The sequence below is a fragment of the Sus scrofa genome, chromosome 16, assembly GCF_000003025.6.
Source record: "Sus scrofa isolate TJ Tabasco breed Duroc chromosome 16, Sscrofa11.1, whole genome shotgun sequence".
Classification (NCBI taxonomy): Eukaryota; Metazoa; Chordata; class Mammalia; order Artiodactyla; family Suidae; genus Sus; species Sus scrofa.
The window spans coordinates 71,137,463-71,161,699 of NC_010458.4; the positions used below are offsets into that span (position 1 = coordinate 71,137,463).

The 24,237-nt window shown below is 43.1% G+C and overlaps 1 protein-coding gene across 2 annotated transcripts in view; it reads left to right on the plus strand.

Moving 5' to 3' along the window:
* GLRA1 (glycine receptor alpha 1) overlaps positions 3,289-24,237 on the plus strand; it is a 96,117-nt gene continuing 75,168 nt past the window's right edge. Inside the window, exon 1 of one of the 2 annotated variants that reach the window (XM_013984908.2) lies at positions 3,289-4,990. In XM_013984908.2, the coding sequence (XP_013840362.1) occupies positions 4,935-4,990 (56 nt within the window). In that variant the 5' untranslated portion in view covers positions 3,289-4,934. The remainder of the gene's footprint in view (positions 4,991-24,237) is intronic. The other variant, XM_013984909.2, reaches the window with a different exon arrangement.

Consider the following 24,237-nt stretch of genomic DNA (forward strand, 5'->3'; position numbering starts at 1 on the left):
TCTCTTTACAAAGTATCACTGAAGCCTGTCAAAGCAGTGTTGAAGCCTCCAGCACACCTCTCTGTGAATGTCATTTTGGACGGAGGCTTGCCATAGTGTTAATTACAGGAGCTGGCTCAGGACAACATAATCGCACCTGATTAACACCTTTCCTTCCTCTTTTGTTCCTCCCTTCAGGCCTCTACCTGAATCCTTTTGTTCTTCTTTCATTTATTCACTCATTCATCCTTGCAAGAAACATTTACTAGGCACCTCCTATGTGCCAGGCACTGGGCCAGGTGCTGGGTGTATATCAGTAAGAAGCCAGGGAAAGCCCTTTGCTTGTAGATTTCCTTAACCTTCATCTTAGTTGGACCAAAAATAATGGAAAGATCCTTTACCCATAATTAGGATGCATTTGGATCTTATCCCAACCCTGCTACTAGTCTAAAAGGGGTAAGTTGCTTAACCTCTCTGAATATAATTTTCCTGTTCTATACATAAAGAGTGGAGTAAGAACAGTTTCTAAGAATCTCTCATATGGATTTTTTTCACTAGCTCCTAACTACTCTCCAGCTTTCATTTTGCCCTTCTCCTCCCCATACATTTTATTCTAAATCCAGTAGCCAGATTAATCTTGTTAAAATGTTGTCAGATATGGGAGTTCCCGTTGTGGTGCAGTGGAAACAAATCCAACTAGTATCCATGAGGATGTGGGTTTGATCACTGGCCTTGCTCAGTGGGTCAGGGATCCGGTGCTGCCAAAAGCTGTGGCACTGGTCGTAGATGCTGCTTGGATCCCTTGTCACTGTGGCTGTGGCACAGACTGGCAACTGTAAGTCCAATTCCACCCCTAGTGTGGGAACTTCCATATGCTGCAGTTGCAGCCCTTAAAAAAAAAAAAAAAAAAAAAAAAAAATTGTCAGATCTTATTACTACTCTGCTCAAAACTTTCCAATGGGTTTCACGAAAAATACAACCCGAAGTCTTTCCTATGCCTTGGAGGTAGTACATGATCGAGCCCCCAACGCTTTCTAACCTCTCTTCTGGCACCCTGTCCTTCACTTTCTCCGTCTAGGCACACTGGTTTCCTTGCTGTTTCTTGCACACTCTAAACATACACCCACCTCAGGACGTTTGCATTTGCTTTTCTACTGCCTGAGAAGCTCTTCCTCCCTCCCCTGAGGTTCACGAGCTCTTTCCGTCAGTTCCTTCAGTCACTTGTTCAAATGTCTCCTCTTCATAAGGATCTGATCACCCTGTATAAAATAGCATCTCTGTATTACTTTCTGCCCTTTACTCTGCTTTTTTTCTTTTGAATCCTTATGACTGCCTAATACATCATAATTTATTTGTTTATCTTCTGTCTCCCTCTGCTAGAAGATACGTTCCATAAGAATAGAGATCTTTACCTGTTTGGTTCCCTGCTATATCCCCAGTGCCTAGAGTACTACCTGGCACATAGTAAATGCTCAATAAATGTTTATTGAGTTAATGAAAGAATAAACCTCCTCTAGTAATAAAACAAGTCTCAGTGTATGTTATAATTTAGTCATACTTAGGAGGATCAAATCTGGCTACTGGGATCTATAATGGACCAATCAAGTACTGGGAGGCTAAAAAGAATGCTTATGAATAGAAATGGGCCATCAGCAGGAGTCAATCCATTCCATCCCATTAAGAGTTTTGTCTCATAGCATGGTAGTCACACTCAAGTCAGACCTGAATGCTGTTGCTTCTATCCAGCTTCCTGTGGTGAGAAGAGTGGGTATGTCTATCCCATTTGACTTCAGCCAAAGAAGTTTGGTCATTTATCCAATGTCAACCAGGCTTTTGGAAGCAGAGAGAAAATAAGAACATAAATCTCTGACCTCCAAGCCTATGGTTGTTTATTTTCAAAAGTGACCTACATGAGACAGGAAGATCTGGATATACCATTTATAGGCATAAGAAATATGTGTGTGTGAGTTAAAAAGTAAAGATTCACCACCATGAGGAACCTTTCTCACTGGACCTCCAAAGTGACTGCATGCTCCAGAGTTCAAAGTACAGTTTATGTATTGTCCTGTCCCCAGTGCTTGGCACATGCTCTGTTCATGCCGGCCGATTAAAAGTAGCAGCCTTACATTAAACAGAAACCTACTCAAAAACAGGTAATAATTAATCTTACCTCCTGCACAGGCCACAGCCTTAGAGCCAATCATACCCACAAACAGCAACACCACACGCACACACACATGCACAGCATCTCTTGAAGGAAAAGAAAAATCAACCCTACACACTGCATCCTCACCTGCTTACACAGATGCTTCCTAGGCAGGTAAGGAGCAAAAGCAAAGTTTCCAGCTCACAGTTTGTTTCAGTACCTCCAGGGGCAAAACAATGACACATGCAGATGCATAGATATATGCCTATGTGGACAGACACCCAATTACAAATACAAATATATATAGGCACTTCACATTCACTTCAGAATTAGACAGGATATAAGTCTCAAGCCAATTTATATACATAGAAATATGCATGCTTGTCTTTACCAAGCAAATTCATATATGTGCACATACACAAGAACATAAACACACTCACAAAGATAATATTTACCTTAGGTTATGACTGTGAGAAGTAAATGAGATTATGTGAAGTACACAATAGTTCCTGGTACATAAAAGGAATGCTAGTAAATATTAGTGATAGAGGATAGATAGATGGATGATAGATGGATAGATAGAGAGATAGATATTGACAGTGCAAATTTGTTTCAGTTTCATATAAATACCCACCTTCAAAGCAAAATTTCCTTTTCAGTCACAACTCAGAATCTCATGGAAATTCTAAGCAACATATCACTGTTCTCATGTGTGGAATCCAATGAAAGAGAAAGTAATGCAGGGTTTGCTGTGGGGGATAGTGGACAGAATCCTTGCTGATAGGAGGCTCGTGAACAAAGCTTTCCAGACTTCTTTGTTGGAGAGAAGGCCTGGGCTTGAAGAGAACGGAGTTGTTAAAAACTATTCTAGGGAGAACCAGCCTCCAAGAACTCAAAATAAGGAGTTCCTAAAGCCACGGGATTTGGGGGGAGGTCTCCTTTCAGGAGGCTGGGAGAGAGGAGATCCCAGAGTCCCAGTCAGTTCAAATCAGCCAGAAAATCCTGCAGAGGCTATTAATCCACTAAAGTCTGGTAGCTTGGAGAAAATCTGATTAACTCCACCTCCCCAGCTGGGCTCTAGAATGAAATGTATAGCTGCTTTCTGAGATTCAAATAAGCTGGAAAAACAGAGAAGCTGGAGGAAGAGAAAACAGAGAGTGGAATGGTAAGTACTGCATACCTGTGTACAGCTTGGCACTACCATTATTTTGCAACAAGACACAGCTCTCTGACGCTCTATTTGCCTAGCTTGTGAATGTAAATAAAACTGTCTCCTGTCCAGTGGGAAGAGGGCATATCTTCCTTATCTTCCCAAAGGGGTGCCAGCAGTGAGGCCAGGACTGTTCCCTCTTGACCCTGGGAACTGCTCAATGAATTTTGCTGGTATTTTCCTGATGCAGTGGCCCTGGGAGGGAGAGGAGGAGATCTTCCTTTATTGACCAGACTTCTTTTTGAAACCTGTCCTTTTTTTTTTTTTTTTTTTTTTTCTTTCCAGAGCCAAAAATTACCAACTTCAGAGCTCTAAAGAAACTCAGGGATCTGGTTCAGATCTTTTAAAATTATAAACTGAGCCCAGAAGCATGTCGGAACTGAGACCCGAGATGTTTGTTTTACTCACATACAACTGCATTCTTTAAAAATCAAGGCAATATTTTGAGAGACCTCGAGAGATTTAACTCCCTAACCTCCCCCACTGCACCTCCTGCCCGCAGTGGAGAGGGGAGACACGGATCTCATCCAGCAACCTAAGCGTTAAACTCAATCCAGAGCCTAACATGCGATTGGCCAAACACCGGGAAAAGATCTGGTTTTCGCAGCCGCGGGCCAATGGGTACCTCGAGTGGGAGGGTTTGAAGATACTAAGGAGTTTTTCCCCCCTTTTTTTCTCTCCACCCCCTCCCATCGGCCATCGCCCGCCCCCACTTCCCCAATCCCTTAGGCCGCCAGTTTGTTAAATTAATGCAGTAAGAAAGTCTGAAGATCTGAAGGAGTCGTAGCCAAAGGAAGATGGACGAGCTCAGAAAACCGAAATGCATCTGAAGCCTTGGGCTCCTAAGCTCCGCGGGGTCGCCATGGACCCGGGCAGCCTCTGAAACTTGCCCTGAGCTCTCTCACGCCTGCAGCCCCGAGCAATGGGACGCCTTTCCTGCAGCGATCATAACTTATTCGGCGGGGACCAGAGAACAGGGATCGCAAGGCGACAGCAGACGGGTACGCAGGCAGGGGAACGAGATTCCCGGGACTCGGTCGCGATGCGCCAGCCTGGCATATTCTCCGGGATTTAACTGAAGGCAACACCGTCAATCGCTTGCCCTCTCCCCTTAACCCCTCAGGCCAGCCCAGGGGCATAAAACCCTGCTCTCTCTACCCAAGATGCTCACCCAATGTAACGATCCGAGGCCAGCGTTCTGATCGCCACAGAAGATTTTTTTTTTCTTTCACGGAGCTGTCCGTTTAAACAGAAAAACAGAGATAAAAAAGAAAATATACCCACCCTCAAACGTGCCTCCCCAGCGCCGCAGGGAGCCAACAGACAAGCTTGAGTTTAACAAACAGCAATACTCTTCGCGCTCCTGAAAAGCAGGATTGGACGCTCTCCGTGGTGCTGAAACAGCGGCTTCCTCCGTCCGTAACACCTACAGCCCCCTTGCTCCGACTTCCCCTGGGGCTCTCCCTCTGCGCCCCTGTTCCCCACTTCCCCTTAGCATCTGGATTATTTTTTCAACATCCCTCGCTGATCTTGTAAGTGCCAATTTGAAATATTTTTGCCCCCATAACTCGTGGACTACAAAGCACAAGGACCTGAAAAATGTACCGCTTCAATACTCTTCGACTCTACCTTTGGGAGACCATTGTATTCTTCAGGTATGCAATTTTCTACTGACCACATCGGTCTCATGGAAATGGGGGAAATGAGCACGGAGGCTGACTCTGTCCGTGATCCCCTCATTTAGGGGGAGGAGGGTGTTGTGTACCGCTGCAGTCGGGTCCTTCCATCCCCCGCTCCCTCTATCACTGCCCACCCCCCCACACCCCCGCCCGCAGGGTGTCTGGCTTGTGCGTGCAGATCTGAGACAGTCACTGCCCTGGCAGCTTTTTGCCAGTTTCTTGTGGTTTGTTTGTTTGTCCTTCTGTCTGCTACACCCCTGCCCCATCACTGACCCCAACCTCTCTGCAGATAGGCTCTCACTCGGCTGAGGACTTTACGGGGAAGCTTTAGGAGTTACTCAGTTTAATTAGGACTGCATTCTCTCTAACCGCAGTGCCGAAAACCTCAGCTCTCCCGTCTGGGAGCCAAGTGACAACTAGCGGTGAAGGGGAAGGTTGCATTCAAACTCACTGGACACAGAATATTTCATTTTCTACCCTTTTTTGTTATTGTTTTCTTTTTCTGCGAGGTGGGGGTGGGGGCGTTACTGAGGCTTAGTGCTTGGAAACAACAGTGTTACGACTTCAGGTTGTAAAGCCCCGTACTTGGGTGCAGCGCGGATCTATTTAGGAGCCGATTCCGGGAAACGTTTCTCTTTTGAAACTTTGATTCCTTCCTTTCTCCCATTCACCCTTCCAAACTCTACTTGTTAGCTGGCAGATCCCAAACTGATAGAAAAATCTTGTTTGCTTTGTTTCTTAATATATGTCTATCCCCAACTCCCCAGCTGAGTTCTCCCACCCATTGTCTCCCAGGTTAAATTTTTCTGGCTATAGGCTTAGCGTTCTTACATTGGCACATGTGAAAAGTTAAAAATCACCTCCTTAGGAAGCATTGAAATATACAGTCCTTTTGTAAGTGGGTGAATTATAACATCTTCAGAGATAGTTATGATAAATTCCATGTATATGAATTGATAAAAAATTAGTCTTCTTCCATGACCTGCAGGGATCATTAATCTTCTTCACTTTTAGATGTCTGACGCTCATGTTTTCATCATGGCACTGGATTAACAGTCATTTGAAAAACCCACTCTAGGTTGTTTTTAAAAATAAGTTACCAACAGATATTAAACTCTCCCGTCACAAACCAGCAAATATTTTTTTTCTTTTTTATATTATACAGAACTCTGCATATGAATTTTTGGTTTAACTAATCCAGTGGTTGGTTTATTAAATGAATGACACCTCTCCCCAGATTGTAAGAGTCTATGTGTGAGTCTGTTTTCACATCTTTCTCTTGAGATGAAGACTTCTCTCCTTCTCTGAGATACCAACACTAAAGCTTCTAATCTCCATTTCAAATAATTCTTTGATAGGCCATAGTTCTGCCCATAGCTCAGAATACAAACAGTCAAGGAGGTATATAGAATGAGAAAAGTGCAACAATCCAGGGCCCTGTGAAATATAGCTACTTTGTGTGGGAAAGGGCACAAAGTATCCTCGTAACAATATCAAATCCTTTCTCTTCTACATAGGAGTAGAACTATAAAATGCTATGGAGGTAGGATACTGGGTAGCATTTGCATGCAAATTGATTCTCTGTTTGGCTTTCTGAGATAGAACTGAACCAGAGAGATTAAAGAGTAAATTAATAGGACCAAGCACATACTCCCCCCCCTCAACTCCTTTTTTCTTGATGAACAATATGTAATGCTTAATTTTCTTCTCCCAGACAATGTCTTTCAGAAAAGGGAGACGGTCTAAAAGGCTTGCATTGTAATCAGTTTGATAAGATTATGAATCTGCTATGTTAATTCTTTAAGTTACTGGTGGCAGCCTATCAGAAAGCATCACTCTACATCATGTGTCAAGGCAGACATGAACTACAATGGATATGGGATATAACGCCATATGTTTATAAGGAAAGAAAAGTCATGGCTATGGAGAGCCGGAAAGGGATGGGTGCTGCTGCACTTTCAAAATGTAGAAATGGCTACATCATTTGGGGAATAAATGTTGTTAGGACATGACATAAAATAATAAAAATAAGAATCGCACCAGGGAACTATCCTCAGCAATTTTTCAGAGAGATGAGGGGGGGGAAAGGTCGCAAGGGGAGAAAGTATTGTCTTTGTCTAGTTGGCATTTTCATTTCTAACTCTCACTTTAAGTTTAGGTGAAAATACATAAATATTAAAATCTGGGGGCTCAATAGAATGTATGTGGGAGTAAATGGAGACTGACTCCTTAGCAGGTTCCATATGAATAACTCCTTCTCCCCCAAGAGACAGGCACCATGTTGGAATGAGCCAATCCAATCATCTCAGGCACCCATATACTCCTTAGATTCAATGATGCCAGCTGCTCACCTTGTTGGGGAAATCTGGAGGGTAGAAAAAGAAAGGCTCTTGATAAGAGAAGTGCCGCTGCATCAGCATATAACTAGCAAAATGGCAATAATGACAGCAAAACAAACAGAACAACAATCTCATATGGTGCCAATGCAGAGAATGAATCTAGGTCTTAAAAAGAGCTGAGGGGAAGAAAGAGAGGGACTGGGGGACAAACAGCATTGCAGTCCTCAGCAACTATGTCCCCATAAGTAAATAAGGTGATTCTGCTGAAGTCTTATGCTGATATTTTAAAAGCCTGTGATTCTAAAATTCTGTGAGTGATAGTCTAGTATTCAATAACCTAATTTTTTTTCTCTTTGTTTTCAGTTGGGAATGGGGGTTTATATCCAGACTGGTCAAAAATAATAGGCAAAGATATGTTTTTTATGGTAGAAGCACATTCCTTTCAAATCCCCTTTCAAGCCGAAGGGAACTCGATTCAATTCTTAGAGTCCTTATAGAAGTTCATGCCTAGGAAGGCCCCAGGATGACCCCCAAATTTTTTTACCTTCTGAGTAACTCAAATAGGCCTATGGTATAAAACCATGTCTCTCAATCTTGGCACTACTGACATCTTGAACCTTTTAGACAATTCTCTGTTATGAGGGTTGAACCATGCATTGTAAGATGTCTATCAGTATCCTTAACACCAATAACATCTCCTCCCCCAGTCATGACAATCAAAAATGTCTCTGGACACTGCCAGAAATTCTGGAAGTTGGACAGGCAAGCACAAAATTACCTGCAGTTGAGAACCACTGGTATAGAATAGCCAAATATTTAATCTGGGGCTCTGATGAACCAGCAGTAATGAGAAAACACTCCTGATGTAACACACAACGCAACCTAGAGAAGCAAAAAGGAGCCTAGCTTGTGCTCCAGAATGGAATAAAGGCAGAGGAAATAAACTAAGTCTAACCCATGCGTGGTTTTTCCCAAAGATGATCAGCCGTTCTTTACGTGCCACTTCCATCTGCCATCCCAGTAGATGCTGCTTTGACAGGGTTTTGTATTGAATATGGTGTTCACTTGCTAAGAAAGGTCACCAGAACCTTGAAGGAAGATGTCTTATATCCACACTAGGATCAAAAGGGGATGGCAAATAGATTGCTTCACATTTCAGCCCTGAAAAACCACCCAGTTGAAAGGTAAATGAGCTTTCCGCAGAGATGGCCCTTCTGACTTCCCATTCTCCAAGCTTGGCAAGAGGGACAGATGACCACCTGGATCTTTCTCTCTTGGCAGCATAGCTGTATTCTTCCTCAAATATTACCCGCTGCATTTGGGGCTTTGGGGCACTGCGGAGAGTGTCCGGAAGCTTCCAAAGTGGGACAAGGACTTTTTCCTAAAATGGCCCTTGGGCCAGTTTGCATTAGGGTTGATTAAAACATCAGTCTACCCTCTTTGAGGGTCTTAGGAAGCTTGAGGAAAAGTAAACATCATATTTTCCGTTCTCAAGGGACATTTTGGACAAGGACCGCAGGCTGGTAAATGGAATTATGAATCAGCACCTAATTTTCACATATTTACAACACTCGTAATGACCTATCAGGGGAAATGTAGGCAACTTATTCTTGAGATCACCTTATGAAAGAATGTGCTACCATGTGTTGCAGTGGAAAGAGCAGTTAGGCTATGATCTAAGAGCCTTCCTTGTAAAGTCATTTCTGCTCTCATCCTGCAGAATGGCTTTGACAAATCTCTTTCCTTCATGGGGACTCAGTTTTGCTACAATCCACTCAAATACTTGGCTCCAACACCTCTATGTGCCCTCCAACCTCAGATAAGGTCTTTATGAAAGACAGAGGCCCATACCCACAAAGGCTCAGGCTGAATTAACTTCAGTGCTGACACTGCCTTCATTTATTCACCAGGCATTTACTTACTGTTTGTTTATGTGTCCAGTCCAAAACTAGGCACTTTGCAGGGGAGACAGAGGTAACAGATGCCACAGTCCCTGTCCTTGCAGAAAGGGGAGACACGGATCCCTTTAAAGCTACATTAAAACCCTTTTTCCTTCTTCAGAGGGCCCGCAGAGCTCCCTTCCAGACAGTCTGTGTGCGCAGCCTGCGACAGAATCACATTTATGTGGGCGTCATTAACTTTATTTTGTTCATCAGCTGGCAGAAGCCAGAATGATTTTTAAGATGGATGGCACTGTCTCCTGCCTGGCCATCTTGATGCTATTCTGCAGGTTTTCTGCTGCTTTAGGCAAAGTGGCCTTGGCCCCAAGGGCCGAAGACCTGGGATCCAGAATTCAGCAAGTGGAATGTTCTTGAGAAGGTTTCATGATCTTGCTGGCCTCAGTTCCCCCGAGTCATAAAAGGGAGAGATTCCACAAATAAGTGTCTCTAAAAGAATTTTTACCTACACCAGTCAAGGAATACCCCAATCTTCTCCATGATAGAACAATTTTGATTACAGCTACTGCTGTGTATTTCAATTGTTACAAGAATTATACTCAGGCTCAAAGACCTAAAAGAATTAAAATAACTTCACTCCCTGGAGAGTTATCCCAGTCTGGACACCATTATTGACAGGTTCCGTAAATATGTCTTCCCCAGGAAATGTTTCATAGGACGAGAGAATATGATGTTAGATCACTAGCCTCATAGTTCTGAAGAGAAGCCTGGGAAAGCAAACTAAAGTTTTTATACTTTTATCAGTGATTCTGGTTTTTTTCCCCCACTATAGGACTATGTTTTTTTTTAATTTTTTTACCAAACCCCATTCATCACTAACTTATTTTCACCACCTTTATTAAAAGGCATACATAACTGCCAGAATTACTGGGGTAAGCAGTAACATCATGGGATAAGCAATATTGCCACACGGAGTTGACCTAAGAAAAAACAAAAGTAAAGATGTGATGCTTTTTAGTTAGTCCATAGAGCCGTATCAGAAGTAAATATGCAATTTGTCAGTCTTTGAAATGCTTAAAACGGATTCTAAGTCCTCATTACTATTTCATGAACCCCCTAGTTACCCAGGGACCCCACTTGAGAATCATGAGATTTATTCTATATGGCTCCAAGTGAAGAAGTGGAGCAAATTGATAAAGATATTTTTAATGTACACACACAAATTCTGGGGAACCACCTGGCAGACCTGTCAAATGGTGCAATGGCACCTCAATAGCAGTGAGGGTCCCTGACTAGAAATCCACTTTCCAGAAGGCACTCAAGAAGGAATTCAGGCTGCTTTTGTGGATTGAGATTTGCACTTTGCTGCAGAAACATACATGAAATGCAGGTCAGAGACGAATCTTCACAACACTTCTGTTCCCCCTTTTCTGATTCCCAAATTACCATATGATCTTCATAAGCTCTCTGAGTCAAGCCATAAACACTAACTCATGTGTACCTTTTCCTTCTTTAAAATGGATTGGATAATAAATAAAGTGGGCAATGAGCACGCACACACACAAACTCATGATGCGACAAAGGATTGTTCAAGGAAATCACCTTGGTTATGTAAGAGCCTGGTTTTAAGAAATGGGAAGGACCTCAGAATAAGAGAAGGTCAGAGCCGGAAAGGCCACCGGAAAATGCAATGGACCACGGACAAGTCCTAAGGCACAGATGGTGTTCGCAGGACTGATGGCCAGTGTGGCCAAAGGCCTCTCGGTCCTGAACTCCAGCTGTCTTTCCTGAACCAACTCCTTGTTAAGCCTAACGCACAACTGAAAACACCATCAGGACCAGGCAGGAAATTCATTCAGAAAGCACATTAGAAGGGAACAAAGCCCTGAAAGGCTGGGGAGAGGGGCTTCTGTGCAAAGTGCCTGTGCTTTGTAATGCAAGCCCTTATGAGGGGCGTTGAGGCCCCAACACTTTTGAAAGCCCTTATAAAGGATCCCTTTGTGGTTTTCTGAGGTTGATATTTTCTGAGTCTCCTGAGGCTAATTCCGTGCAATTAGATTACCACTCTCTGCCTTTGAATTCAGCTGTTTTTCAGTATCCATCGCTAAATGAGTTTACCATCTTAACGGGGGAGCTGCCAATGGTTAATCCCAGCTGTAAAATGGGCAGCGTTCTCTCTTGCCTCATGTACTGGGCAACCCCAGGCACCTGGAGAACAAGCTGCTGCTCCTTTGCTCTCGAGGTTCACCCTCCATCGCCAGCCATTCACCCAGAGAGAACTGCACTTTTCTTCTGGGTATCTTAGGTACCAACAGAATGACGGAGACTTAGGGCAGTCCTAAAATTCAACAGCCCTCAAATCTAGCTGTGAGGGGCTTTTCAAACGTACAGCTTCCCACCATCACACTAGACTTCTAAAGCCAACTCTCTCACAATGGGAACCCAGGAAACTGTAAAGGTAACGGCGTCTTTAAGTCAGTGCTTTTCAGACTTCGGTGTGTGTGTGAATTACCTGCGTATCTCATTAAGCTGCTGATTCTGACTCAGGCGGTCTGGGCTGGGGCCCTTGAGAGCCTGCCTTTCCAACAGCCCCCAGGTGGACCAAAGATATGCATAGCAAGGCTCTAAATCATTCTGATTAGGAACCCCGGACATAGATCAACCCTTTTATTTTGCAAATCAGGGGAAGATAAATGACTTCCTCAAAGTTGTAGGGTGAATGCTAGCCTTCCCTTCCCAAAGTCATATACAATTGTGCTCCTATCCTAAACTTCTTCTCCTGCATGTTATCACCATAGCCCAGTGCCCTGGACTCTGCCACTATGCTTTCCTTCCTTCAACACTTTCAAGGCTGCCCCACCCTCGTAAACATAAACATGCAGCTCAAGAAGGGTTCCTCAGGAAGCCATCCCCAGCCCAAAATTGTGGCCTGGTCCAAAAGTGCAAGTGTACCAGAAGTTCTCTTGCACACAGCTGGAAGCCATAGCCATGTGACATCTGGATAAAGAGGAGGGATACCTGGGGAACTGGCTTTGAATTCTAGCACCAAGGGTTGGGACACAGCAATCAGAGCCCCCAGGGATTGATGAAGCTCAGAGGTTATCAGAAGGAGGGAGTCTGTGGTTTCTTCTCCAAGGATGAGCTCACTCACCAGGCTCACTTCAGACTCCAGATGTTCAGAGACTGCTGTCCCATTCTGCCATCTGTCTGACCTCAGAACCACGTCCTTCCTTCCTCTCGTCCCCTTTGACCTGCTATTCTTTCCAAAAAGCACATTAGTATTTTATACATCAAATAGCGTGACAGTCATGGTCTTCGGCCTTTGCAAGCTGCGTGTTTACTGCTGTGCGCTCAGTTCTGCAACACCCCCTGGCTCCAGAGGAATGTGGCAAGGCTGCTGCAACCCCGGCTGCCAGGGTTTCTCTCACAAGAACACTTCATGGTTTATGGAGTGTTCCACATCCGTGATCCCACATGAACTTCCCAATCACCTTTAAAAATGGATAAAAGATGTGGTTACTATCCCCACTTTGGAGTTGAGAAAAACAAGGCTTGGAAGAAAAGTGACTTGCCCAAGACCAGCTGTTAATCTCAGGATTCAAACACAAATCTCCTTCCTCCAAACTCACCCCATCTACCTCTTTTCTCTTAAATCTGGAATATGTGTATATCATTAGCCTACAGCTGGAATATATACATCCCTAAATGTATATGTGCTACCCTTCTTAGATATTCCTCTTTATGTATACATCTCAAAGCTGCAGCCCTTGGAAGCTGATGCAGATGTCAGGCTGAGAGCCCTCACCCTCTATCAGTGGGCTGCAGCAGAGGAAAGAAACCTGTAAGCTGGGAATTTCCCATCAGAGCTTTGGTTTGACAGTCACAGTCTTCCCATTCTTAGCCAGATAGGTATTTCTTTCTCTGTCCTTGATTATTTTTAATTGTACAATATATGCATTCATTCCCTTTTTTAAAAACCCTAACACTAGACTTAAACCTAAAATCCCCTTTGAAAATGATCTCCAGGTCGCTCCTAGCTTTTATTTCTTTAAGGGGTATCCTACTATATCATTTTTACTTATACCTATTTATACATATGTATAAATAAAAAGGATATGAAATTATAGTATATATACTTCAACAGTTATACACACATATGATGAAATATATTGAACTATATATACTATGTATCGAAATATATATACTATCATATATACTACCATTTCACAGAATCAAATCACCCATATGATTCTGCAATTTATTTTGTTCATGTATCAACATGTCTTGGAAAGCTCTATCTGTTGAGCTATATAGCTCCACCTCATTCTCGTAACTACTACGGAACATTTTATTTTATGGATATTCCACAGTTTTCCAGTCATTCCTGTGTTGATGGGTGTTTCTACTTGTTACTGATTTTTTCACTGAAATCAGTGCTGCAATAATCACAGTGTAATCTTTGTGCGTGAGCATGTGATATCTCTCCAGGCAGATAACAAAAATAGAGCTGGAATTGCTGGGGCACAAAGCATGCTCATCTTTTATGTTAACAGATACTGCAGGAAGACATTTCTTTCTTCCTTCCCTCATGACGCTCCATCTCCGCCTTGACTGCAACAACTCAATAATAATAGTGGTTGCTATTTGTTGAGTGTTTATTGAATGCTAGATATGGTGCTAACATCACATGCTTTGTCTCATAAATCCTTCAACATAAGTACTACTAAATTCCCATTTTACAGGTGACAAAACTGAGGCATAAATAGGTTATGTAGTTTGCCCAAGGTAAGACAACTCCTTAAGAGGCTAAGCTAGGATTCAAAAATAAGTCTGATGGCAGAAAACATTCTTTGAACCATTGTGCTGCCCTTATTACTCCAGGAATGAACCCAGAAGGAGACTGAACTGAATGAGAAACATGAAGGCAAAAAAAAAAAAAAAAGAGTTTGGCTCTTCAAATAATCAAGGGCTCATCTCCTGTAGGTGATAGTAGGTAACAGTCCAGTCAATATGCACCTGTAAATAGATGTGAGCTTTCGATATCCACCCATCTCATGGGAGGAAAACTGCACTACCTTCCATTTCAGCAGAGTAAGTGGTTAGAGTCTGTCTCAAGGCAGAGACGGGTTAGGGCAGCACATGCGTCCTTCTTCCTCCCCAAATCACTCCGCTGCAAGAGCTATCGGGGCTTATGGGAGAGAATATCTGAGTGGGAAGGTCAGGAAGAAGGGTGGCACAATGTCTGACCCATTTTTTGTTTGTTTTTGGTTTTTGGTTTGGTTTTGGGGGGGTGTTTTTTGTTGTTGTTGTTTTGGTTGGTTGTTTTTTGTCTTTTTAGGGCTACACCCACTGCATATGGAGGTTCCCAGGCTAGGGGTCGAATTCGAGCTAGAGCCGCTGGCCTATGCCATAGCCACAGCAATGCCATATCCAAGGCGCAACTGCAATCTACACCACAGCTCCCAGCAATGCTGGATCCTTAACCCATTGATTGAGGCCAGGGACTGAACTTATGTCCTCATGGATACTAGTCAGACTCATTTCCACTGAATCTGGCCCGTTTTAAAAAAAAAAAAAAATTTTAATTGCCAGCCCCTGGGACTCAGACCAAAGACCTTGTTAAGCCTCATGTTCTAACCCTCAAACACAGGGCTGAGTGTTCCCAGTTTCCCTTCACCCTCTGTATTGGAGGGGGATGGAGAGGTGGCCCAACCACCTGCATTGAGATCTCAACAAAGCTCCAGATTTGCCGCTCCCAAAGCAGACCCAAAGGGCTTCTCAGAACATCTCTAGACCAGAAAACATGCCCAGTCCAGATGAGGCGGGGACCAGAAAGGGGAGAGAGAGAGAGAGAGAGAGAGAGAGAGCAAGGACTGGGCTAGCTCTTCTTTACAACCACAAGCATCCCTCCAGACAAGGCCTGTGGGAAGCCCAAACAATGCTGTCTCAGACACCGGTTTCCAAGAGCTATCCAAGTGACCCCAGAGACATTTCTGATTGTGTCACTAGCAGGCCTGTTGCTAGGAGAAGAAAAAAATACAGTGGAAATAAAATCTCCTAATATTAACTTTTGAAGTAAACTTGCTGGTTTGTTTGTTTACAGTATAAACACTATACATGTTTGCCATAAAATATTTAAACTATATAAGGAGATAGGTTTAAAGCTAAAATGCACAGAAATCCTAGTCCCCAGGGTAAATCACTTAACAATATAGTATTCACCCTTTCAAATAATTTTAATAATATAATGATAGCAGAAACACAAACTCTTCCTATATGCCTGACACCTTTATGAAAGTTGACTACATATTAACCCATGTAATTCAGGAAAATCCTATAAAGCATATACTACTATTCATCCCATTGTATAGATGAGGCTACAGATGAGGAAACAGAGATGTTGAATAATTTTCCGGGGGTTTCCCAGCTTGGAAATGGCAGTGCCCGATTGCAATCCAAGCAGTCTGGCTTCGTGGAGCCTTGAACTCCTTAGCTATAACAGTAAGCTGTTTCTGTTTTACAAAAATGGGATTATACTAAACACCATGTTCTACAACTTCCCTTTATCACTCAGCAACACCTGGTCAGTGCACATACAGATCGATCTCATTCATTCATGCATTTGTGCTGCCCTTCACAAGAACGCCAGGGTTAAAGTAAGACACCACTCTCGGCTTGCCACAGCAGAGCCTTCATTTCCAGCTCCTTCGCTTCACACAAACCACATTCCAACCCACAGTGCATTTCTCATTGGTCTCTGTTACATGCCTACTAATCTCATCTCTGTACTTTTCCCACGCTGCTCCCTAACCCTCAGTAAATGTAGAAAATCCCCTCCCCTCATTCCTCCCCTGAATGGCACACCTACCAGCTCTGGATTCAAGCTCATTTAATTTTGAATCTTGCCTCTGTCACTTCCTTGCTGAATTATCTTGGCAGCTCACTCAACCTTTCTGAGCCTCACGTTCCTCATCTAAAAAAACAGAATAACAACTTTACCAATAAATAAATGCAGTCCCCTCTCAAGCACTTTTACTGAGCAGAGCACAGGCCCTAATGAAGGGTAATTTTCTCTCCTCTAAGGTCCTACCTTGCTTCAAGAGCTACCTCTAGCAACACTTCCTCCATGAAGAAACCCCTGGACTGCCACCATCCCTGCCTCCAACTAGGCACAGACTCTCCTTCCTAAATCCCCTTGAGAATACAAGTATTACCCTTGGCTTTCAGTGTGCTCAGTGTGGCCTTACACACATTTGGGTGCCCTTCTAACTTTCCTGCTAGATTGTAAGCCCTTCAAAGGCTAGGAACTTACTGGCTATCTTGGTTTATGAGAAAGGCCAACAAGAAGACAAGAGAGGAGTTCCTGTTGTGGCGCAGCAGAAACAAATCTGATTAGGAACACCATAACGTTGCGGGTTCAATCCCTGGCCTTGTTCAGTGGGTTAAAGATCTGGTGTTGCCGTGAGCTGTGGTGTAGGTCGCAGACAAGGCTCGGATCTGGCATTGCTGTGGCTGTGGCATAGGCCGGTAGATATAGCTCCAATTAGACCCCTAGCCTGGGAACTTCCATATGCCGTGGGTGTGCCTCTTAAAAGACAAAAAGACCAAAAAAAAAAAGACGAGACATATCCCTGATATCCCTGGTCCTCCCCAGATTTTTCAACTTGCCCCACTTCCCCCAGTAGATATTATCACCCCAGGGATCCATGTATATTAGACCTTCAGTGCTTGTTGAATTGTTTTGTCCCCATATGCCTGCACCCATCCTTCTCTTGCTAGCTCTGCAAAAGCCCAAGACCAGAAGGCTTCCGACCAGCCAACCCAAAGAACTGCTATGTCTCAACGTATCCCATTTTGCCCCAAGAAATGAGTCACAGTGAGAGTAAGCTAGACATGCAGCTCAGCTCTGCCTCAGGAGCTGTTGTGGTGAGTCGTTCAGCCTCATCCTTAATGCCTGGCCGGGCATGTCCAAACTCAGGGACATCTAAGCCATCACCGATAAGGCTGCTTCCCAAGATGACCCACATCTGCAGAAAGACCCCTTCCATCGAGCAAGGCAAATTTTCTAATACAGTGTTTTGGGTTTTTTTGTTAATATTACTCGATGAATGTATCACGTTTATAGTTGTACAATGATCGTCACAACCTGATTTTATAGCATTTCCATCCCATACCCCCAGCACATCCCCCCACCCCCAAACTATGTTCATTGCAGCAGTTTTCTGAGGAATCTCCATACTGTTTTCCACAGTGGTTGCACCAATTTACAATCCCACCAACAGTGCACTAGGGTTCCTTTTTCTCCACACCCTCTCCAGCACTTATTGTTTGTAAACTTTTGGATGATGGCCATTCTGGCTGGTGTAAGATGATACCTCATAGTGGTTTTGATTTGCCTTTCTCTAATGATCAGTGATGTTGAACATCTTTTCATGTATTTTTTGGCCAGCTGTATGTCTTATTTGGAGAATTGTCTGTTTAGATCTGCCCATTTTTGATGGGGTTGTTTGGTTTTTTTGTTTTTTTGTTTTTTTTTTTTTTTTTTTTGGTATTGAGCTGTAGGAGGTGTTTATAAATTTTGGAGATTAATCCCTTGTCAGTCAATTCATTTGCAAAGATTTTCTCCCATTCTGTGGGTTGTCTTTTCATTTTGTTTAGGGTTTCCTTTGCTGTGCAAAAACTTTTAAGTTTAATTAATCCCATTTGTTTATTTTTGTTTTTACTGTCATTACTCTTAGAAGTGGTTCTGAGAAGATATTGCTGTCATTTATGTCAGAGAGTGTTTGGCCTATGTTTTCCTCTAAGAGTTTTATAGTATCTGGTCTTATTATATCTAGGTCTTTAATCCATTTGGGGTTTATTTTGTGTATGGTATTAGGGAGTGTTCTAATTTCATTCTTTTACCTGTGTGTCCAGTTTTCGCAGCACCACTTATTGAAGGGGCTGTCTTTTCTCCATTGTATGTTCTTGCCTCCTTTTTCATAGATTAGTTGACTGTAGCTGCATGTGTGGGTTTAATTCTGGGCTTTCTATCCTGTTCCACTGATCTATATTTCTGTCTTTGTGCCAGTATCATACGGTTTTGATGACTGTTGCTTTGTAGTATAGTCTGAAGCCAGGGAACTTGATTCCTCCAGCTCCATTTTTCCTTTTCAGGATGTCTTTGGCTATTCTGGGTCTTTTGTGCTTCCAAACAAATTTTAAAATATTTTGTTCGAGTTCTGTGAAAAATGTCTCTAATGTGGTTTTTAATTGTGCACAAAGCATAGATGTCATTGGAGATAGTTTTCTTGATGTGACCCAAAACCTCTAGTAGAAAAGACAAATTCTTCATAGGAGCCAAGGAAAGACTGCATCATGCCCAGAGAGAAGGGGCTTGGAGAAATTCATTGAAAAATGCCTTGAAATAGGAAAAGCTACACTTCCAACAAAGAGGGTGACAAAGTTCAGTAAAAGATTCAATCCCCATGCTACCTCAGAATTTGACAGTTTAGAGATTAGAACAAGATCTTTCTCCCCCTGAAAGCTCGGCTCTTTGTGACTGAGTATCAGGTTTTCCATCCCTCAAATAAGATTGATCTTGGTAAAGACCATAGGTCTTTCCAGCTGTCCTTTCACAATTCTCAAATTAAGTTGATTCATAGAAGACCCAGTGGTTAAAAAACATAGCTTGGGAATCAGTCAAATACGTTCTGGAATATTGGTTACACCACTTGCTATGGTAAACCATTCCATTCCTTGGAGTAAGATTGTTTTTAAGATGCATAAACCTCAATTTTCCTCATCTGTAAGATGGCAATGATAACTATTCACCCTGACAAATCACCCCAAGGATTTTATGGGAGAAGGCATGTAGAGTGTCACCACTACATATGGCATATAGCAATTGTGTTAACCAAGAAAACCATTATGTCATTTTAAAAAGGATAAGCATTGTGGGAACATAAAGAAACTCTGTCTGGAGGTAGGGAGATGGTCCAAAAATGAAGACAATATTAATAGGAGTCAGGACACTTAATCTGGGCCATAAAGAATGACTAATTCACCAGGTGGCAAAGAGTGCCAAGAGAGGACGATGCGGGCAGAGGCAGAGGGCTTACAGAAAAGGCAAGCTGGCTGATGTACAGCTCAAGGGCCCTGGATGGGCCAGCTGCCTGCCATTACCCAGCCTCAGCCCAGGCCTACTCTGCCCTGTTCCTTCCCATTGGGCCTTTTATCAACTGGAAGCCTGGCTAAGAGTGGATAATTCATTCAGCATCCAAAAAAATATTTGTTGAATTCCTACAACAAGCCAGAAATCACTCTACATTCTAGGGACAGATAGAGTAATGAGAAGAACAGATGTGGGCCTTGCTCTCACAGGAGTTACATTCCAGAGATGTGTACAAATAAAGAAACACCTTGGGAAACTATAGAATTTCAGGCCATGGTCAGTGCTCTAACCCCAGTCAAACGGGGGGATGAGACAGAGGGTGGGTCATTGGAGTCCATCACAGGGGGCCCACACTTTCTTTTTTTTTTTTTTTTTCCTTTTTTTTTTTTTAATGGAGGTTCCCAGGCTAGGGGTCCAATTGGAGCTGCAGCTGCCAACTACGCCACAGTCACTGCAATGTGGGATCCAAGGCGCATCTGTGATCTATGCCACAGCTCACAGCAGTGCCGGATCCTTAATCCACTGAGCGATGCAAGGAATCGAACCCACAACCTTATGGTTCCTAGTCAGATTTGTTAACCACTGAACCACAGGGGAACTCCTGGGGGCCTATACTTTCACACACGCCCCTTCTCTCCCATAAAGCCTCCAACATAGGGAGGTGGGCAGGTGGGACAGAACAGTTCCCTTTCACTGGTGAGGAAACTGAAATCCTGAGAGTGATTCATCCAAAGTCTTACAGCCAATTAGTGCCAAGGGCAGATGACCTCATTCCATGCAGAAAAGTTTGACTTTTATAACCAGGACAAAAGATCAAATAGGCGGAAAGAAGGAAGTAGCAAAACAGTATGTATAGTAGACTCCCGTTTTTTTAATGTTTCATTGTTCTCGTATAGGAAAAAAACGTCTAGAGAAATGGACCCAAAACTGTTTATTGTTGTTATTATTTCTTGAGAATGAGACTGTGGGGGACTTTCATTTCCTACATTAAATATTTTGGTAATGCTTGGATTTTTACAACAATATATATTAATTCTGGAAGCTAGAAAGTAGAGTATTTTTTTTTTTTAAGAGGCTATCAGAAAGCTTGGGCACAAAAATCAAACTCGGAGTTCACCTTAAGAAGAGACAACCTGTACCAGGAATCAGAAAAGACATTTGGAGAGATCTGAACCAGCTCCCAGTTGACTGGTTTCCTCCAGGTAAAAACAAGCCTGCAGGCTGAGACTGTTTGGTGTTTTTGGAGGAATTTTATGAGCAAATGGAAGTTTCCTTTTCCCACTAAAGTCATTGTGCTGGAAGCAAAATGTCACTGGAAAATGGAAGGCCAGAGTGTAAATTATAGACTTGGGTTTTTACAACAAATGATGGATGGAATATATTTTCATCAGGATGACTGGAGCCCTACCCTATTCTGTATATAATTTCATAAAATCCTCCTGATCATTAGAAAAAAAGTTAGTGAAGGAAATAATTATCTCACCCAATCCCTTCAATTCCCAGGGAGGAACTAAGACCAAAGGGAAGAGTCAACAACAAATTAATGCCCAGCCCAGACAAGGACTGAGGACTGTACATCTCTTGTTTCCCCAACAATCTCCCCTGAAACCTAATGATCACTCCACAAATAGTATGCAACATAAATCTCAATGCTACAGGATAATTTTATTTTACTTATCATGAACTTTATTTTACTAGGTACTAGAATTTACCAACTTCATCATAATACTGAGAGTTTATTTTAAGGTGAAAATATCAAATTAAAAGTAAATTAAATAACAGTTTATTAATTGGGCAAAACTCATCATATGATCTGCAAGCAATTTGGGTTTGGAGACTATTGTACTAGGATCTTTCATCTTGGACATTGCCATTGTTTTAAATGGAAAATACCAGCAGGAACTGAGAAAGTCTTTGCTGCCAGTTCTGAACAAGGCCTAACTTGACCTTTTAGCCCCAAACAGCTTCTCAGGGTGAATCATAGACATAGGCTACTATTTCCAAGAATACAAATACTTGGGGAAAAGGTGGCATATCTAGTAAAAAGTAGGCACATTCAACAGGAAGAGCATAGCAGGACCAAGTCACCAAAAAGTGCCTATTTAAGCTACATTCAGTTTTTCATTTCCTTCTTCCATGGGAATGGCATCTGTGACTTTCAACACTTTGCCCTCAAGACAGGAATTCCTCTAAATAATAATAGTTATAATGAATAAGATTATAGATAGCATATATTTAGAACTAACTATACAAAGTTTTTGAACTTCTCTAAAGTTCTTCTACTGTAAGAAGTTCTTGAACTTCTCTAAAAACTCCATGTGTATTCACTAATTAAGCTTTATAGCAACCCTATGAAGTGGGTCCTATTATCACACCCATTTTGTGGGTGAGGAAACTGAGGCAGGGGTCTTCCCAGTCTGGGATGCCTGCAGGCCACCCTGCCAGCTCAGAGATATGGTGGGTCAGCGTGGAGGGAGTCGCGTCCCTGAGGATGAAAACTGACAGGCTCTCTCCAAATCACAGCCTCCCCATGGAGGAAGGGAGGTGAAAAGAACTTGGCAACACACTTCCGCTTAATTCTTCTACCCAAGATCCTGATTTCCTTTCCGTTTGTCACCACGGGATTTACGAAGCGACAAAAGGAAAGAAGAAATAGTGCTGGGCAAAAAATAAAAAAAGGGGAAGAAGGGGAGAGGAAGGGAGACAAGCAGAATAATAAAGAGGAAAGAGCACTCAACTCAGGTCTACTCTGGGTTTGGCCAAGAATTCACTGTGGGCGTCCCTTTCTCGCCCTAGACCACAGTGTTCTCATCTGTAAAATGGATGAGTGGACTGTACTAGATAACTTTTTAGATCTCTCTTAGCTCCATTAGTTGAGGATTCAGAAATAAATAAAGGGAAAGAAAGATGGTAGAGGACCAGAAGGGGAGACACATGTTGGTGGGAATAAGTAAATGCTGAGGAGGAATACCGAGAGGAGGAGGAAACGAGAAGAGGAAGGAAGGCATTTTCCAAAGGAGTTGGAATCTACTTAATTTGGTGAAAGAGAAGGAAGAACTTACACATCAAGAATTGAGTGGGATAGACTGGGAGCTGGGGCTGATGCAGACTGTTGCCTTTGGGATGGATTAGCAATGGGACCCTACTACATAGCACTGGGAACTCAAGTCACTTATGATGGGACATGCAATGTGAGAAAAAGGAATGTATACATGTATATGTAACTGCGTCACCATGCTGTACAGTAGGAAAAAATAATAATAATAAATGGTTAAAAAAATAAAGAATTACAACAGTAAAAGCTTTATTCTCAGGCAACCACCTCTATGTCTCCCACCAGTGAGAGCCATGGCTGATGACAGTGGGAACTGTGGCTGATAATGGTGAGGGGTGTGGCTGACACTGGTGGGGAACATGGCTAATGCTGGTGGGGGTCATGGCTGATGTTGGGAGCAATGACTGATATTAATGGGGGGCATGGTTGCTGTTAGTGGGGGGGATGGCTGATGTTGGTGGGGGGATGGCTGATGTTGGTGGGGGGGTGGCTGATGGTGGGGGGATGGCTGATGTTGGTGGGGGGATGGTTGATGTTGGTGGGGGGGTGGCTGATGGTGGGGGATGGCTGATGTTGGTGGGGGGATGGTTGATGTTGGTGGGGGGATGGTTGATGTTGGTGGGGGGGATGGTTGATGTTGGTGGGGGATGGCTGATGGTGGGGGGATGGCTGATGTTGGTGGGGGGGATGGTTGATATCTGAAGAATAGGGCCTGAAGGAGGAAGGACGTTGCCTTGTTCTCTCTAAAGAGGAGGACTGCCCCTTCTCTGGGTCTGACAGTAGGCAACAATGATTAGCATATTCTCAGGTTCTGGAAGATGTCCCAGAGAAATGACTAGAAAATACACCCAGGGGAGCTACAACTGCAACACTACCACACTGTGCCTGTGAGGATGCAATCCTGAAAACCACTAAACAGAGAAAATCCCGGACCAGAAAGAGATATTCCAAGGTCATTTTTTTCCAACTTCCTGCCTCTGACCATCTCTCCCCTAAATGCCTTGTGCCAAATGACATAGCACAGAATGACACTCAGTCCTATTCTCCGACTTTTTTCATGGTGATCTGAGTCATCCTGGGTACCGAGGCCCTTGAACACAGAGAGTACCTCCAACTGGCTGAATATCCCTTTAATCCACAGGGCACATGCTAGTCACACAGTGGGCTCTTCAAACCCATCTGATAGTTGATCAACAGGGTAAAATGATTAGACTCTCTCCCTCTCTCTCAGTAATATCTATTCTGTTGCTTAACATTTCAGTCTAAGCATCCTTTCTTTTGGTTACTCCACCATCCCTGTTCCAAAGTTCAACCTGTCATTTGTATGAGGGGACAGAACCTGGCAGATGCATGACTCTACAGAAGTGAGGTAGAGTAAGTACTCACTCTGCAGGTAATACCTCCAAACCTGGAACTGACCCCAAGGAAGAAGTGAATATATAGGGTCACTAGATGAATGAGAGGCACGGGTGCAAATAAACTTTTAAAACCATAGATAATTATTCACTTAACATATGCTGAGCAACTTGTGTAGACCAGCTTCTTGGCTGAGCAATTTACCTGAATTTTTTACCCAACAAACCTAAAATTAGAATTAGGTATTTCTAGTTTACAGATGAAGAAACTGAGGCACAGAGAGGTTAAGCAACGTTCAAGGTCATACAAGTAAGTAGCAAATTTATGATTCTCACCCACCCCTCCACGAGTTGACCTAACAGTGTGCTACGACGCGTTCAGCCTGTATGTGAACATTGCCAGAGACCAGAAACTCACCACCT